The 18,390-nt window shown below is 35.7% G+C and overlaps 1 protein-coding gene across 2 annotated transcripts in view; it reads left to right on the top strand.

Moving 5' to 3' along the window:
- COL21A1 (collagen type XXI alpha 1 chain) overlaps nucleotides 1-18,390 on the top strand; it is a 196,317-nt gene that overhangs the window by 124,645 nt on the left and 53,282 nt on the right. For both annotated transcript variants that reach the window (XM_064360972.1, XM_064360971.1), the window contains 4 exons: nucleotides 6,133-6,186; nucleotides 6,661-6,712; nucleotides 7,676-7,731; nucleotides 7,853-7,906. In XM_064360972.1, the coding sequence (XP_064217042.1) occupies nucleotides 6,133-6,186; nucleotides 6,661-6,712; nucleotides 7,676-7,731; nucleotides 7,853-7,906 (216 nt within the window). The remainder of the gene's footprint in view (nucleotides 1-6,132; nucleotides 6,187-6,660; nucleotides 6,713-7,675; nucleotides 7,732-7,852; nucleotides 7,907-18,390) is intronic.

The following is an 18,390-nucleotide window of genomic DNA, read 5'->3' on the forward strand; positions in this document are numbered from 1 at the left end:
CACTGATTTATATTAACATAGATACTACATCTTTTTATTATACTTAAAAATCTTCCTTCTGTACATAAGAGTAGCTTTGTCCAGACTTGTATTTTCTCTGTCCCAACATGTGTGAATGTTCCTAGTATTCCTACTTCATCTGAGATCTGTTTGCCATCTCCAATAAATGCAAGTTTGTATATTATGTCTTCTATAACCTACAGCCACAGAATGGAGGTCATAGCTGGGACTTTGTTCAGCCTTAATAAGGGATCCCAGTTTACCCCTTTCTTCTATAGTTTTATTAAGCATTCATTGCCCAGCTAAATCCCATCTTATTAATGTATATCTTAGTCTAGCCTGGCCTTTAACTTGTTATCTCAATTCAGTGTTTTCTAAAGAGTAAACTCAGATTGTTCTTTTAACTTCAATCCTTTTTCTGTCTCTCAGAACTTTGCCGACTCCTTCTGCCCCAAGCAAAAGAGGGAAAAAATATGCATATGATATATATATAATATATATTATAATTTAATATTTTATCTTGGGGAAGAATATATATGTATAAATTATATATTTTATATAATTTTAAATTTTAAATTATAAATATTTAATTTGAAATTATATATGTATACCCTTTGAATTATATATATATATGTGTATATATATATATATATATACACACCCTTTGAATGATATAAACACACACACAGATACACCTTTGAATATATATATATATGTGTATGTATTCAAAAGGTAGTTTGGGTTGGGTTCTTTTATTAGGAGTTCATATGGTAGGGGAAAGAGCATCTAGTTTTCTTGTGTCATTTGGCTTTCCCCTAAAATTTATTCATTTTTTCTTTTGTCCTCTGGGTAAATTGTTGAATTTGGGGAATAATTAGTTCTAGGACGTTATAGGCTTTTATTGGAATTTTTTTCTTCCTGCCTCTCTCTCTGTCTCTCTGTCTGCCTCTCTCTCTCTCTCTCTGTCTCTCTCTCTCTCACAAACATATGCATGCGTGCATGTGCGCACACACACACACGACAGATAGTTTTTAATCTTTATTTGGAAATTAAAGAGGAAACTGTTATTCTTGAGAAAGACATTGAGTATAAGCTATAAAAATATGATTCCTTTTAGACTGAAAACTTAGCTCTTCTTTGTATGTATTAGGTTGATGGGAAAGATCTATAACAAATAGACAAAATGCATCAGTTTAAATGAGAAAGAAATTTTATTTTATTTATTCAAGGACTTGTGTTTTTCCCTTTTGTGGCTCTAGTCTCTTTGAGTGTTGCTTTCATTTATAAAGTCAAGGTTATATCACTAGTCACTATTTTATCTGCATTCTAGCATACTGGGAAGGAGGAGAGATAAGTCGCCACAATAAGTTTCTTTTGACAATAATGTAGAAAATTTTACATTTTAGTTCCACATACATTCTGCTAGCAAGAACTTAGTCACATGGCCATACGTAACTGCAGAGTGAAATATAATCTCTACTTTGGAAGCTGTGAGCCCAGCTCAAACTCCTTTCTGTAGTGGTAAGGGACGAACAGACTTTTGGATATTAGCATCAGTGTACCATACCCTTTAAACCATATAGACTTACAGAGCAATTCAAAGAACCTAATATAATACAGATAGATCTAAAGTATGATGCCATATTTGTTTCTGATTTGCTATCAGTGTTATGTGAGAAGGTCAGTAAATCCCTGGACTTGTGTTCTTTGTTCTCCCTCTGTGAAAATTTTCTTATAATGGCTACCATTCTCTCAATAAACAAAAATAAAAGAGTATTCCTATTTATGGAATAGATTGGTGCTAAAACTTATGTATTTTAAGCAAAGAAGGCTGACAGTTTATTGGTCTAGTCCAATAAGTGTATTTCCAGATTTTCTTGTAACTGTCTTGAGTGGATCAGCAATGAAGTTGACTCAGCATAATACAAAACAGGTCATGAATGTTGCTTCCCCTACACAGGAGGTCACAGTAACTCTGTCTAAGAGGTTAAAAGCCTCCCACAGGAAGGTATTTGGAGGGACAGTTGGAGATTACACATGTGTGTATGCTTTCTCAATTTGTATATTCCTCCTTTTTGTCTGTTTTGCTGTCTCCTGCCAGTGCGGTGTTGTGAAACCACCTCACTAGTGGCCAATATGCCCTGTGATGGGAAAAACAGCAGAGGCGAAAGGACTTACAGGGTGCCTACATAAATTGGTTATGAGTAACATATAAACAAGGAACAACAAACTGCGGAAGGCTGCAGGAGGCCTCTGAGGAGGAAGGCCTCTCCACGCCTCATGTTCTGGTGCAGGGTGACCTCGGCTCTGTTACCATAAATGTGCTCAAGGATGTAAACCCCCTTCATAGCGCTATGACGTAGCCAGACTTGTAGGCTCCTTGTAAAGTCCGAGTTCCATCAGCTGCACATAGATAATAGGCTAAAGATAACCACATGTTCATGTTTTGTGAAACTCCCAAACGCCACTGTTATCAGTCCTTAGAATGATACACCAGTTCCGGCTCACTAATTCACTCCACCATCACTCCACCCCACCCTATAGATCAAAATGATTGTAATCAATAAATAGCGTGGATGATCAGAGCTTGGGGCCTTCACTGCCTCCTCCAGAGTAATAAGTGATGGCGCTCTGGTCCTACTATCTCTCTTAATCTGTCTTTTTCTCATTTCTTTGTGGCCACTGAACTCGGGGTACCCACGGGTAATTAGGGCTGGCTCCCTACATTCTGGTGCCCAACGTGGGACTCATGGATTCCCTACGTTCTGGCACCCAGTGTGTGGGGCTCATGGATCCCTACACCCTGGACTGCTGAAACATTAATAAGTCACTAGGGCTTTCTGATAAAGATGAAGAGTTGAACACAAACATTTACCCTGTCTCTTAAATTTCCATTAAAGTAACAATGAAGGGAATAATAACAATAATGATAAAACCTAACGTAACACAAACAATTAAGAGGAGAAAACAGTTCTACATTTTTGGAAGTGAAAAGATCCAAGGAAGCTGAATCCTAAAATTAGAAGTATTGTGATTTATATAAGAGAGACCACCTTTTTTACCATTACACACACTCATATGTACACATGCCCACATACGCACAGATATTCCACAGGTTCAGGAAATGATAATATCAATGTTTCTGAAGTGGAGGTGAAAGCAGAGCTAAAAAATGCAGACATGATTGAATGTCCATTTCAGAACAGTTAAATCCCACTCTCTCTTCCTCAACTCTGTGTAGCCAAGTGAATCTGCTTTCCACTGTATCAGAAACACAGAAGTTTATTTTCCAGAGGAGATAAAGCTGAGGGTCTGTAGCCTAGGGAGAAAAGGGAGATTTTTACTAAAACTGAAGCAAAGGGAGTAGGCAGGGCACAGTGGCTCAGGCCTGTAATTCCAAGACTTTGGGAGGCTGAGGCAGGTAGATCACCTCAGGTGAGCAGTTTGAGACCAGCCTGGCTATCATGACAAAACCCTATCTCTACTAAAAATTAGTCAGGCATGGTGGTGGGTCCCTATAATCCCAGCTACTTGGGAGGCTGAGGCAGGAGAATCACTCAAACCTAGGAGGCAGAGGTTTCAGGGAGCCAAGATTGCACCACTTCACTCCAGCCTGGGCGAAAAAACGAAACTCCATCTCAAAAAAAACCAAAAACGGTAACAATGGGAGTTATCAAATGTTTACTCATGTGGCAACCTCCTTCTCCTCTTCCTTTACCTGGCCTCCAGAATGCTGTCAGCCAGTCTTACAAGCCAGAGACATAGAAGATCCTTCTATGGGGAATCTACTGACATCTAGAACTAGCATCCAATGAAATAGCACAACCAGACCACATTACAGCAAAGCTCAGTCATTGAACCCCACCCATTGAGAGAGTCACCTGTCAACTTCCATGTGAGCTAACAATAAAGAATCACCAAATATCACAGGAATGTTAAAGATCAACAAACAAAAGGTCTTGGAAGAGACTGATGCAAGACATGGAGAGGAAGACTTTTAAAAAAAACCCTGTCATGAATCTCAGGGAGGCAGAACCCCTGCTAGACCCTGCTTTAACTGTGTTCCTCAGTGTTGAGTGGGGAGTCTTCAGAACCTGAAGAGCATATTCCGTCACACCACTGAGCTTAACGAAAAACAAACAGACAAAAACAAAAGCACATTCCAAATCCTAGGTTCTGTCATCCCTGAACAATCTACCCCAACCCCATTTCCAGGGTTTACTGTCCCCTCTCCTGCTTTTGTCATCCTAAAGACCTTCAAACACAATTGTGTATCTACCCCTGTGCTTACAGGTGGCTGAGAGGAGCCTGTTTATGTGAAGTATGGGTGGGGATGGAGCTTGGAAGCGTAGTCCGGGATGTCCACGTTTATGGGCGTGAGTTTGCTATAGATGAAAAGACCTATAGAGTGCCCAGCATAATGGACGATTATAGACCACACCAAAGTATAATAGTATAATACTTGAAGACACTGCAAACAAGAAGAAGATATACAAGGTTCTTCAGGGGAAACACTGCACCAGCCCTACCACACTTACCCTCCCACTCCTGGCCCCCAAAACACACAAAAAACAAAAGCTTCATACAAATGACCAGGAATCAGAAAAGCTTCACACATCTCAGTGACATTGAACTCAAAAACCGAATGAAGCAGATACTTCAAAAGTCTGATTAAAAAATTCTAAATTATAATCAGTTATATAAGTGAATAGAATATAAATGTTTTCAGAGATTTAAGGTATCAGAAAGTTATCTCCCAAGAATTCCTTCTCAGGAAGCCATTGGCTAGTATATTCCCTAAACAAGAAAATACATTCAGAGATAAAGAACATATGAGACAGCTCTAGGAGAGATTTATTAAAGAAAATGAAATTTTCAATGCAAATGAATACATTCAGAAGTGATTTTGACAGTTGGAAAGATTTTGAAGTTCAATATAACAATAAGTTTATAGGAAACTAAAACAATGGCAATATTTGACTCCAAGAAAGATAAACATTTGGGCAAGAAAAGGCAAATAATGAGAATAAATGTATAGCTTATCTGCAAATCTTAACAAAATAAACCCTGACTACTGATTTAACCAAAGTTGTAATTGAGAGTTAAGGGGATTTGTCTGTTACAAGTGGAGATGGGGAGGAGGTGTTGGTTGCTATGAGAGGTTAATCCTCCGTGATCATGGTGGGAAGTCAGTACATAATGCTAAAAATGGAAAATGTAGCTATAACCATATGGTTTGGTGATTTGAACTCGAAGAAGTGTGAAACTTTGGAATAAAAAGAGTTGCCTTTGGAGAGTTCTATAGGCCTTGAATAAATATATCACTCTTTAAATCATGTGAATGAATAAATTTTATAAAAATTACATCAGTCACAGATGATATAATCTTTAATATGTCTACCAGACAAGCTAGGAGTATAACTACTTGCTTGTATGTAATACCTTAATTTGCCTGGATAAAAGTGACCCTGACCCAAATGTTGCCATGAAAGTTATTGGTTCTTTATTTACTATGTCTTCCCAAGTAAGATTTTTGAAGCTAAAGCAACACCAACATACCCTGCAGAACTAAATACTAAACCTGTATCTACTAAATATCAAGTTGCTATGATTTTTCTTCATCTTTTCTCTTTTGGAGAAAACTTAGGGCCTTCATGTTCATAGACACATATGAACAGATGCTTTCTATGAGTAGCTAGTAAGATGAGCAATTTAAAAAAATTCCAGAGTCCTAGTCTGTGTTGAGACTTTAGGTTTAGGGTCTTTCATTAGGACCTCAGAGGATAACTGTTTCCTGAGTATGTTGGGACTAGATCATTTCAATTAATTCATGTGTCTTGTGCTTGTAAAAGCCTAAGACTTTTTCAGAGTAGGAGGTGGCTCACTCAGGGTGGAGTCAGGATTGCTAGTGAAATTTCTTTAGCTCCAAAATACTTTTCTTCTCTGATGATAAATGAAACCCTGGTAAGTGAGGATTAATTTTCCATAGAGATAGGGCTTAATGTTGATATGAATTTAACTGTTTGCAGATATATTTGAAGTAGATTTTGATAACGGTGAGGTTGAAGAATATATAATGATATTGTTTAGGCTGAAATGATTTTTCTTTAACTAATTTCAGTTTTATTTCAGGGTGATCGTGGACTTCCTGGTTTTCCTGGGCTTCACGGCATGCCAGGATCAAAGGTTGAAGAAATCTGTTTCTTTTAAATATAGCAATGCCATTTTTAATTCAAATTTAAAGTACTTTCATATTGCAAATGTGTTACAAATAAATGCTCATATATAATTAAAGATAAAGGAAACAATGAGCTAAACTTAATATTAAGTTTATATAAAACTTAAAAAATTCCCTTTAAAGTTTCTACTTATAAATGTATGATTTTATAGTATTTGAAAATTACTGTTATACTGTATGCAAGTTTTCTTAACTATAAGCCTTACACTCTAAGCCCTGTTATAGCACTAAATGTTATTTTAAAAAATTTCCTTTATAAAGCCTGGAAATGAGGGCTTTTTAAAACAGACTTTAAATTATTTTATTTCTGTTTTGTTTTGCTTTTGACATATTAAACCCTTTGCTTATAATCGGTATTTTTCTTACAGATAAGAAAAAATTCATGTTTCTTTAATCTTCAGTATTTATATTTTGTCTTGTAGGGTGAAATGGGCACCAAAGGAGACAAAGGAGCACCTGGATTTTATGGCAAAAAGGGACGTATAGATCACACAACAAAGTATTCGTATTGACCTTTTAATGTAATGGAAACAGAAAACTTGAATTGCAGTTCCAGTCCAACATTAGAGGAATTAGCTTTGTTCATCATTCTTAGGGGATTAATTCAGAACAATGAAAAAAAAAAAAAGGAAAAAGAACTGGTGACTGCAGACTGTAAGACTATGTTGTACTGTTGATCATTCTGAGCTTTTAAAACTTTTACAGGCTGGGAGCAGTGGCTCATGCTTGTAATCCCAGCACTTTGGGAGGCTGAGGAAGGTCGATCACGAGGTCAGGAGTTCAAGACCAGCCTGACCAATATGGTGAAACCCCGTCTCTGCTAAAAAATACAAAAATTAGCCAGGCATGGTGGCAGGTACCTATAGTTCCAGCTGCTCAGGGGGCTGAGGCAGGAGAATAGCTTGAACCCAAGGGGCTGAGGCAGGAGAATAGCTTGAACCCAGGAGGCGGAGGTTGCAGTGAGCCAAGATCATGCCATTGCACTCCAGCCTGGGCTGACAGAACAAGACTCCATCTAAAAAAAAAAAAAAAAAAAAAAAAAAATTTACAATGAGAGATTCCTTAGGGAGCAGTAGCTGCTTAAAAACAAAATTTGAAATTTGAAACAAAAAACTGAAATTTGATGTTATGGGCCTTTCTATTTCCTCACACTGAAGGAAAAATATTTACAATACCCATTGCTTTTTAAATTTTGCCAAGATGTGGTTTCTATGTTTAGATGCTTCTTGTGATGATAATTCTGTATCTATCAACATTTTTAATGTCTTGATATTATATCTACTGGGCTGGAAATGCTTTGCAGAGTCAACATGAGTTGTAGTTCCATGAATTTTTACTACATAATGATGTTAACTTAGTAGCTTTTCTATTCAAGTTTTGGTTGGGACTTGAAAACATTATTGCAAAAATTGTGTTTTAAGTGTTTGTTTTCAATACAGGGTGCAAAAGGTGAAAAGGGAAATGCTGGCTTCCCTGGCCTTCCCGGACCTGCTGTGAGTTTGATAGAAAAAAGCTTTTAGTATTTTGCTTTAAATGAAAACTATCTTACAGTATCTTTCTTTAAAGAGAAAAATTAGTGCAAAAATACATAAAGCACATGTATTTATTTTTTAGGGAGAACCAGGAAGACATGGAAAGGATGGATTAATGGGTAGTCCCGGTTTTAAGGTATTTACAAAAATAAAGTACAAAACAAAAAGATTTTTGTATCTTGTGAGTAAACATAAGAAAAATGTACCAATATTAAAATTTTTGAACATGTGATATTGACATATAATTCATGAGCTAAAAAGTTTTTTTACAAGTAATTTAAAAATGATACTTAATTTCTTTAGAGTTTATTGTGGACTCTTGGGTGTCAGAAGTGGAGTCATAGGATATTACAAGGTTGAGCTTCTTTGATAAACCCTTCAGATTCATTTGTTTGGCAGGTTAGAAGCAGAGGTTCTTATCTCTGTCTCCCGAAGATTGACATTTCGGTGGAGTGGGAAACTGTCTTCTTAACCCTACTTTTTTTTATCAGTTGTTTGGTATGGGCATGAGAGAATTAGAGTAAGAAGGGAACTGCAACGTGTCCATAATTCACTATCTATGAAAAAACTCAAGGGTACATGCCTTTGGGGTGGTCCATTAGCACCATCATATTCTTATAGTTAAAATTTTGCTGATTTGAATACCTAAGGAGAAGATTTGTATAAGCCATCAGAGCTGAAGAGGTCATTTAGTCCAACATTGGACATAGGGATGTCATTTTGTTTTCTAATGGTCAGTTCTTTGAATCCCAAAGTTGCTCAGAAATTCAGTCCAAATTTTCTTGGTCTGTAGCTGTTTTCCAAAGGAAAAATTATTCATTTATTTGCTTCAAGTGCTATGAAGGTTTTCCAAATATCCATGATTCTTCAAAGAGTGTACTTTGAGACAATACTTCCTAAGACAGTAGTAACCTGACTATAAAATATGGAAACTCATTTAAAGATCTTGGTCCCTTCTTGTTAATTATGCTTCAGTGGTTTTGTATTTTCTCACTTATTTAATTGAGCAGATTTTATTGATATTTATCAGAAGCTAGGCATATAGAGTATAAAGCCATCATGGCCTCTACTCTTACAGAGTTAATAATCTAGACTATATGAGAGAACACAGGTTTTTTTTCTTTGCCTATAACTTAGGCATTCATTTTAATTAATTTTTTGTCCTTTGTTAGCATAAACCAATCTGCCCCAAGAAATGGGACTATTCTTTTTGCGGGGGCAAGAGACCTTAGAGAATAGAACTGAATTGGATTTTCAACTTGCAATGAGTTTCTCTAACTAGCTGCACGTTCTCTGGCAAATACTTTGACACTCAGTTTCTATTTTGAAAATAGTGTAAATGTTACCTATCTAGAATGGTATGAAAGGGACTTGAGTAAGATAAAGCACCCAGCTCAGTTCCTGGCAAAGAGTAAGTGTTATATAAGGGATTTGTTCTTTTATTCATTTCCTGATTTGAACACAGCTTCAAGATTCCTGTTTAGTCTTAGTCCAGGTAGTATGTGCCTTCCTGTGCCTGCAAATGTAAACATCAGTTCACTGTTTTCTAGCAGGTATATTGGTATTTAATTGAAATACCATAAAATTCACCCATTTAATGTTTAGAATTCAACAGTCTTTGTATATTTACAGTGTTATGAAACCTCATCAGAGTCAGTTTTTGGAACATTTTCATTATCCTAAAAAGAAACACCATGTCCATTTCGTGGTCACTTTCCATTTCTCACCAAGCTACTACCACATACATTATACCCTAAGCAACCATTACTCTGTTTTCTGTCTGCGCAGATTTGTGTATTCTGGACATTTAATATAAATGGAAACATATAATATGTCTTTTGTTCTTTCAATGACCATGATGTTTTTGTGGGTCATCCAAGCTTTCACTTGTATGGGTAGTACTTCATTCCTTTTTAATGCTAATAGTATTTTAATGTATGGATATATCATTATGTTCAACATTTTGAGGTCAGGTCACTCTTAATATTTGCCTTCCTTATAGGTTCATATCACCCTTCGTATTTAACCTCAGTAATGTCTCCTATTTTCTAATTAGTGTGGGTCTCCAAACAACAGTGAAGTTTATCTGTCTTGTCTGTAAATTTTTAATGGAAATCATTCACGAATTTAAAAAAAAGGATTTACTTTTTTGTTTAACTGGATGGGAAGCACAGTGTATTCTCACACACCCTGCCACTTCCAATCTCATACAGGCTCTCCTATGATCAGCATCTCTACTGGACTAGTACATGTGTTGCAGTTTACACATCACTGTTACCCAAGGTTCATAGTTTATGTTAGAGTTCATTCTTGGTATTGCACACTTGACAAATGTATATATTTCACAAAAATAACATTGTAGTATCATAGAGAACAGTTTCACTCCCCTAAAAATACTGCAAGCTCCACCTTTTGGTCCTTTCTTCTTCTCAGCCACTGACAACCATTGATCTTTTTTTTTAACTCTCCAGAGTTTTGCCTTTTTCAGATTATCATATAGTTGGAATCATACATTATGTAGCCTTTTCAGATTGGCTTCTTGCTATTAATAATATGCATTTAAAGTTCCCCCATGTCTTTTCATGGTTTGACAGCTACCCTTCCCAGCCTCTGGTAACTATCCTTCTACCCTCTATGCCATGAGTTCAATTGTTTTGATTTTTAGTTCCCACAAAAACATGAGAACATGTGATGTTTGTCTTTCTGTTCCTGGCTTATGTCACTTAACATAATGCCAGTTTGATCCATGTTGTTGCAAATGACTGGATCTCATTCATTTTTATGGCTGAATAGTACTCCATTGTGTAGATGTGCCACATTTTCTTTATCTATTCATCTGTTGATGGATACTTAGGTTATTTCCAAATCTTACCCGTTGTAAGTGCTGCAAGAAACATAGGAGTTCAGATATCTCTTTGATATACTGATTTCCTTTCTTTTGGGTACATACCCAGCTGGATCATATGGTAACTCCATTTTTAGTTTTTTTTTTGTTTTTTTTGAAATGGAGTTTCGCTCTTATTGCCCACGCTGGAGTGCAATGGCATGATCTTGGCTCACTGCAGCCTCTGCCTCCCGGGTTCAAGCGATTCTCCTGCCTCCCAAGTGGCTGGGATTACAGGCACCCACCACCATGCCTGGATAATTTTTGTATTTTTAGTAGAGACAGGGTTTCACCATGTTGGCCAGGCTGATCTCAAACTGCTGACTTCAGGTGATCTACCCAACCCAGCCTCCCAAAGTGCTGGGATTATAGGCATGAGCCACCATGTCCAGCCATTTATAATTTTTTTGAGATATCTTCAAACTGGCCTTCATAATGGTTGTACTAATTTACATTCCCACCAGCAGTGTACAAAGGTTCCCTTTCTCCACATCTTTACCAGCATTTGTTATTGTTTGTCTTTTGGATAAAAGCCATTTTAACTGGGGTGAGATGATATCGCATTGTAGTTTTGATTTGCATTTCTCTGATTATCAATGATGAACATCTTTTCATATGCCTATTTGCCATTTCTGTGTCTTCTTTAGAGTAATGTCTATTCAAATATTTTGCCCATCTTTTGATAGGGTTATTGGAATTTTTTCTACAGAATCGATTGCGCTTTTTATATTTTCTGGTTAGTAATCTCTTATCAGATGGGTAGTTTGCAAGTATTTTCTCCCATTCCATGGATTGTCTCTTCACTTTGTTGATGGCATACTTTGCTATGTAGAAGATTTTCAACATGATTTGTCCATGTTTACTTTGGTTACCTGTGTTTGTAAGGTATTGCTGAAGAAATTTGCTGAGATCAATGTCCTGGAGATTTTCCCAATGTTTTTCTGTAGTAGTTTCATAGCTTGAGATCCTAGATTTAAGTCTTCAGTCAATTTCACTTTGATTTTTGTATACAGTAAGAGATAGGAGTCTAGTTTCATTATTTTGCATAGGAACATCCAGTGTTCCTAGCACCATTTCCTGAAGAAACTGTCTTTTTCCCCTTGTATGTTCTTGGAAACTTTGTCAAAAATGAGTTCACTGTAGGTGTGTAGATTTGTTTCTGGGTTATCTTCTCTCTTCTGTTCCATTGGTCTATGTATCTGTTTGTATGCCAGTACCATGATATTTTGGTTAATATAACTCCGTACTATAATTTGAAGTCAGGTAATATAATTCCTCCACTTTTATTCCTTATGCTTAGGGTAGCTTTGGCTATTCTGTGTCTTTTGTGATTACATATAAATGATAGGATTGGTTTTTGTATGTTTCTGAAGAATGTCATTGGTATTTTAATAGGAAATGCATTGAATCTATAAATTGCTTTGGTAGTATGGACATTTAAACAATATTGATTCTTGAAACCCATGAACATGAAATATTTTTCTATTTTTTTGGTGTCCTCTTCATTTTATTTCATTAGTGTTTTATAATTTTCATTGTAGAGATTTTTTACTTCTCTAGTTAATTCCTAGGTATTTAATTTATTTGTGACTACTGTAAATTGGATTACTTTTTAAATTTCTTTTTTAGATTGTTCATAATTGGCCTATAGAAATGCCACTGAATTTTGTATGTTGACTTTGTATCCTGAAAATGTACCAAATTTGTTTATCAGTTTTAAAAGTTTGTTGGTGGAGTCTTTAGGTTTTTCTAAATATAAGATCATATCGTCAGCAAGCAAGGATAATTTACTTCTTCCTTTCCAGTTTGGATGTCCTTTATAACTTTTTCTTGTCTGATGGCTCTATCTAGGACTTCCAGTACTATGTTGAATAACAGTGGTGACAGTGGGCATCCTGTCATGTTTCAGATGTTAAGGGAAAGGCTTTTATTTTTTTTTTCTCCATTCATTATGATACTAGCTGTGGGTTTGTCATTGATGGCCTTTGTTATGTTGAGGTATGTTCCTTCTATACCTAGTTTTTTGAGGATTTTTATCATGAAGGTATGTTTAATTTTATCAAAAGCTTTGTTAGCATCAATTGAAATAATCTGGGTTTTGTCTTTCATTTTGTCGATATGATGTATCATGTTGATTGATTTGCATATGTTGAACCATTTTTGCATCTCAGGGATAAATTCCCACTTGGTCATGATGAATAATCTTTCTAACGTATTGTCGAATTTGGTTTACTAGTATTTTGTGGAAGATTTTTACATCAATAGTCATCAGAGATATTGGCCTATAGTTTTGTTCTGTGGTGTATTTTTTTCTTTGGTATCAGGGTAATACTGGTCTTGTAGAAATAGTTCAGAAGGGTTTCTGCTTCCTGTATTTTTTAGAATAGTTTGAATAGGATTGGTATTAGTTCTGTAAATGATTGGTCAAATTTAGCAATGAAGCCATTAGGTCCTAGACTTTTCTTTATTGGAAGATTTTTTATGACAGCTTGGATCTTGTTACTTGTTATTGATTTGTTCAGGTTGTGGATTTCTTTCTGGTTTAATCTTGGTAGATTGTGTATATTTAGGAGTTTGTCCATTTCATGTATATTTTCCAATGTATTGGCATATAGTTGCTTATAGTAGCCACTAATGAATCTTTGAGTTTCTATTGTATCAGTTATAATGTCTCCTTTCTCATTTCTTACTGTATTTTATTTGAGTCTCCTTATTTTCTTGGTTGTGCTGGCTAAAGATTTGTCATTTCTGTTTATCTTTTCAAAAAAAAAACAACTTTGTGTTTCATTGATGTTTGTGTTTTTAAATTGCAATTTCATTTATTTCTGCTCTGATTTTATTATTTCTTTTCTTCTGCCAATTTTGTTAGTTTGGTTTGGTTTGCCCTTGCTTTTCTAGTTCTTTAAGATGAATTGTTAGATTGTTTTTTTTTGACATTTTTTCTCTTTTTTGATGTAGGTACTTATAGCTATAAACTTCCATTTTACTGTTTTTGCTGTATCCCATAGATTGTGATATGCTGTGTTTCCATTATTATTTGCTTAAAAAAGTTTTTCAGTTTTCTTCTTATTCATTGACTCATTGGTCATTCAGGAGCATATTGTTTAATTTTGATATATTTGTATACTTTCCAAAATTCCTCTTGTTATTGATTTCTAGCTTTATTACTTTGTTGTCAGAGAAGATGCTGGTATTATTCCATTTTTTGAAAGTTTGAAGACTTATTTTGTGACCTAACATATGGTCTTTATTTGACAATAATCCATATGCTAAGAAAAGAGTGTGTAATCTGCAGTTCTTGGATGAAATGTTCTGTAAATATCTATTTGATTAGTTTGGTCTGTAGTGCGGATTAAGTCTAATGTTTCTTTGTTGATTTTCTATCTGGACGATCTATCCAATGCTGAAAATGGAGTGATGAAGTCTCCAGCTATTATTGTATTGGAGTCTATCACTGTCTTTAGCTCTAATAATATTTCCTTTATATATATGGATGCTCCTGTGTTAGGTACATTTAAAATTGTTATATCCTTTTGCTGAATTAACCCCTTATCATTGTGTAGTGACCCTTTTATCTTCTTATAGTTTTTGTCTTGAAATCCATTGTGTCTGATATAAATATAGCTATTCCTGTTCTTTTTTGGTTTCTATTGGCATGGAATATCTTTTCCCATTTCTCTATTTTTAGTCTATGTATGTCTTTATAGGTGATGTGTTTATTGTAGGCAATAGATCAGTGGGTCCTATTTTTTTTATTTAGACAGGTAGTCTATGTCTTTTGATTGGAGAGTTCGGTTCATTTCATTAAATGTCATTATCTATAAGTAAGGACCTACTCCTGCCATTTTGTTAGTTTTCTGATTGTATTTTGTGTCTTGCCTTCCTTTTTTCATCCCTATTGTCCTCTAGTGAAGATGATTTTCTCTGATGATATGATTTAGTTTCTTACTTTTTTGTGTGTGTATATTCATTGTATGTATTTAGTTTGAGGTTACCATGAGGATTACAGATACTATCTTATAACCCATTATTTTAAACTGATAACTTAACACTATTTGCATAAATAAGCAAAAAGAAAACTAATAAAAACTTGCCTTAACTTTGTCCCCCTGCTTTTTAACTTTTTATTGTTTCAATTTATGTCTTACTGTACTGATTATATCTTGTTAAGTTTTTATAGTTATTATTTTTGATTGGTTCATTATTTAGTCTTTCTGTTTAGGATAAGAGTAGTTTATACATCACAGTTATGGTGTATAATATTCTTGGTTTTCTGTGTGCTTCTTATTTCCTTGAGCCCCAAGGTTTCAAAAAGCAGCTTGTGGTAAATGCTGCCTGGCCTGGGACTCATTCTTTAGGACAGTGCTGCCCTCTGGCTCAGGGCAGGTCCAGAAATGCTGTCCAAGATTCAAATCCTGGAATTGGAGACCCCGACTCTGCTTGGTGCTCTACTCTCCTGTGGCAGTGTTGGTTTCTAAGGTGTAGGACAGAGTTTCCTTTACTTTTCCCTTTGCTTTTCTCAAGCAGAAGTAGTTTTACCCCAATAGCTACCACAGCTTTAAGCTGAGTCTCACATGAAGCTAGCAAGTCTCAGAGGTTCACCAAGGCCCTTGGTAAAGTACTGGGGTATCACTGCTATTTATTCAGGGCCCAAGGGCTCTTCAGTTAACATGTAATGCATGCTGGCAGGACTGGATCCTTACCTTCAAGGTAGTGGGTTTACTTCTGGCCCAGGGTGTGTCTAGAAATGTCATCTGGAAGCTAGGGCCTGGAAAAGGGGCCTCTTGATTCTGGCCAGTGCCCTATAGTGCTGTGGCTGAGCTGGTATTCAAGATGCAAGACAGAGTTCTCCTCACTCTTCCCTCTCCTCTCCTCAACTATTATTGAAGGAAGGGTCTCTTTTGGAGCTATGAGCTTTGCAGTCTGGGGTTAGGGGAAGGCTGCTGCCAGCACTCTCTTGGCTGCCCCTTTGTGTGTCTCAGTAAGTTGTGTGCCCCCACAGTCTACTGTCTCTGGGCCTAGTTCAGCCCTCTCTTATGAGTTGCAGACATTATGGCCTAGAGTGCCTTTCAAGTTATCTTGGAGACCGAGAGCACTTTGGCCCTTGGTGGTAAGGTTTGCAGGCACTCAGGTTCAGACCACTGGGACGGGTGATTCTCCTCTGGCTGGGGCTGGTTTAAATGTTTCCTCTGTGGGCGGATATCAGTTGAGTTTGGTCAGGTTTTTCTTTCTGCTCTAACAGGACAGCACTGAGTTCAGTGTTTCACAGTTTCTGTGGTCTCCCTTCCGCAGCGCCCAGAAATGCTTTCCACTGCACAATGCCGCTGCTGGGGATGGGGGAGGGGTGGCGTCGGTATTTCAGGATTGCTTTTTCTGTCTCTTCAGTGCCTCTTTCAGCAATATGGAGTTAAAAGCAGGTACTGTGAGTACTCATGTGATTTTTGGTTCTTTGAAGGTGTTTTTTCTCTGTAGATAATTGTTAACTTGGTGTTCTTGCTGGGAGTGGGTGACAATGGGTAGAGCTTTCTACTCCATCCTGCGTGCCTCCCTCCTGACTTACTTTGAATTAATTTCTGTGTATGGTGTGAGGTAAAAATCAAAGCTCGTTTTTTCCCCCATAGGAGATTCAGTTATTCTAGCATTATTTATTGAAGACTGTCATTTCCCTCTGAATTACATTAGCACTTTTGCCAAATATGAATTGAAAAACGTGTGAAACTATTTTTAGATTCTTAATTCCTTTCCACTAGTTTATACCTCTACTCTTTCCTCAACAACAGTCTAATTATTATAGCTTTAAAATAAACCTTTAAATTGTGTAGTGCAAATACTCTAAAAATTTTTTTTTTTTTAGAAATTGTAATGGATATTATAGATTTACATAAATTCCACATTACTTTTAGTATCAGCTTAAAAATTTTTACCAAAAAAACTTGTGAGATGTGTTAAAGTTTTTCTTTTTCTTTTTGAAACAGAGTCTCACCATTGTCATTCAGGCTGGATTGCAATGGCACGATCTTGGCTCACTGCAACCTCTGGCTTCCTAGTTCAAGCCATTTTCCTGCCTCAGCCTCCTGAGTAGCTGGGATTACAGGCGTCCACCACCATGCCTAATTTTTTTTTTTTTTTTTTTGTATTTTTAGTAGAGACAGGGTTTCACCATGTTGGCCAGGCAGGTCTCAAACTCCTGACCTCAGGTGATCCACCCACCTCAGCTTCACAAAGTGCTGGGATTACAGGCATGAGCCACTGCACCTGACCACAGTTTTTAGGGTGAAATAATTTTAGATTTACAGACATTTGAAAATATAGTAGAGAATTCCCCATACCCTTTATTCAACTTTTGTTGAAGTTAACATTTTTTATTACTATGGTATATTTGTCAAAACTAAGAAACCAATATTGGCACATTACTGTAAACTGGACTCCATACTTTATTTGGGTTTCATTAGTTTTTTACTAATGTAATTTTTCTGTGCCGTGATCCAGTCCAGGATACCACATTACATTTATTTGTCATGCCTTCCTGTTTGCCACTGATCTGTGATAGTTTATCAGTCATTTCTTGTTTGTCATGACTTTGATGGTTTTGAAGAGTATTAACCAGGTATTTTGTAGAGTATCACTCAATTTGAGTTTTTCTCATGCTTTCCTCATGATTAGACTCAGATTATTATTTTTTTTTGAAAAGGATAATGGAGGGTTCAAATGCCCTTTTATCATATCAGAATATACATGCTATCCAGATGAATATTCACTGGTGATATTAATGATGATCACCTGTTTAATAGTATTTACAAAGTTTCTTACTTCTTTTTCATCTCACGTTCTGTTCTTTGAAAACAAGTCACCAACTTCAAGCCCTACTCAAGGTGTAGACTTAAGCTCCAAATCTTAGAGGGAAGAGCATCTTTATATTTTTAAATTAATTTGGGGAGAGTTGCCATCTTAAAAATATTGAATTTTTCAGTTCATGAACATAGTATATTATTCTGCTTATATGAGTTTTCTTTATTTCATCTCAGCAAAGTTTCATAGTTTTCAGATCTTGAAAGTCTTCTGTTAATACATATCTAAGTATTTTATTATAGTTTTTCACACTCATAAATAGACTTACAAGGTTTTATTTTTAGTTTGTTGCTAACATATGGAAATATTACTAGTTTTGGTATATTGATTGTATGTCCTAGAATCTTGTGAAATTCACTTACTGGTTTCTTCAACTTTTTTGTTGATTTCTTAGGTTTTTCTAAATAGATGATTATATCGACTACAAATAAATATAATTTTCTTCTTCTATACTAATTTATATAAAATTTATTTATTTTAATAGTTTTATTGTGCTAAACAAGCCCTCAATACAATAATGAATAGAAGGGGTAAGAGCATACATTCTTGCTTTGCTTCTGACCTCAGGTAGAAACCATCAGTCTTTTAACATTGAATGTTAGTTGTTGGTTTTACATAGAAGCCCTGCATCAGGATGAGAAAACTCTCCTTTGTTCCTAGTCTATTGAGAGTTTTCTTTTAAAATATCATAATTAGATGTTGAATTTTGCAAAAAAAATGCTTTTTCTGCCTTCACTGACTTGATTATATGGTTTTCCTCTCGCATTTTCTTAATATACAACATTGATTTTTGTCTGTGACACTAATTTTACATTATTGGGATAAACCACAATTATAATATTCTTTTTATATATTACTGGATTCAGTTTGCAAATATCTAATTTTAT

The sequence above is a fragment of the Aotus nancymaae genome, unplaced genomic scaffold (assembly GCF_030222135.1).
Source record: "Aotus nancymaae isolate 86718 unplaced genomic scaffold, 86718_ANA_hifiasm-v0.15.2.pri h1tg000040l, whole genome shotgun sequence".
Classification (NCBI taxonomy): Eukaryota; Metazoa; Chordata; class Mammalia; order Primates; family Aotidae; genus Aotus; species Aotus nancymaae.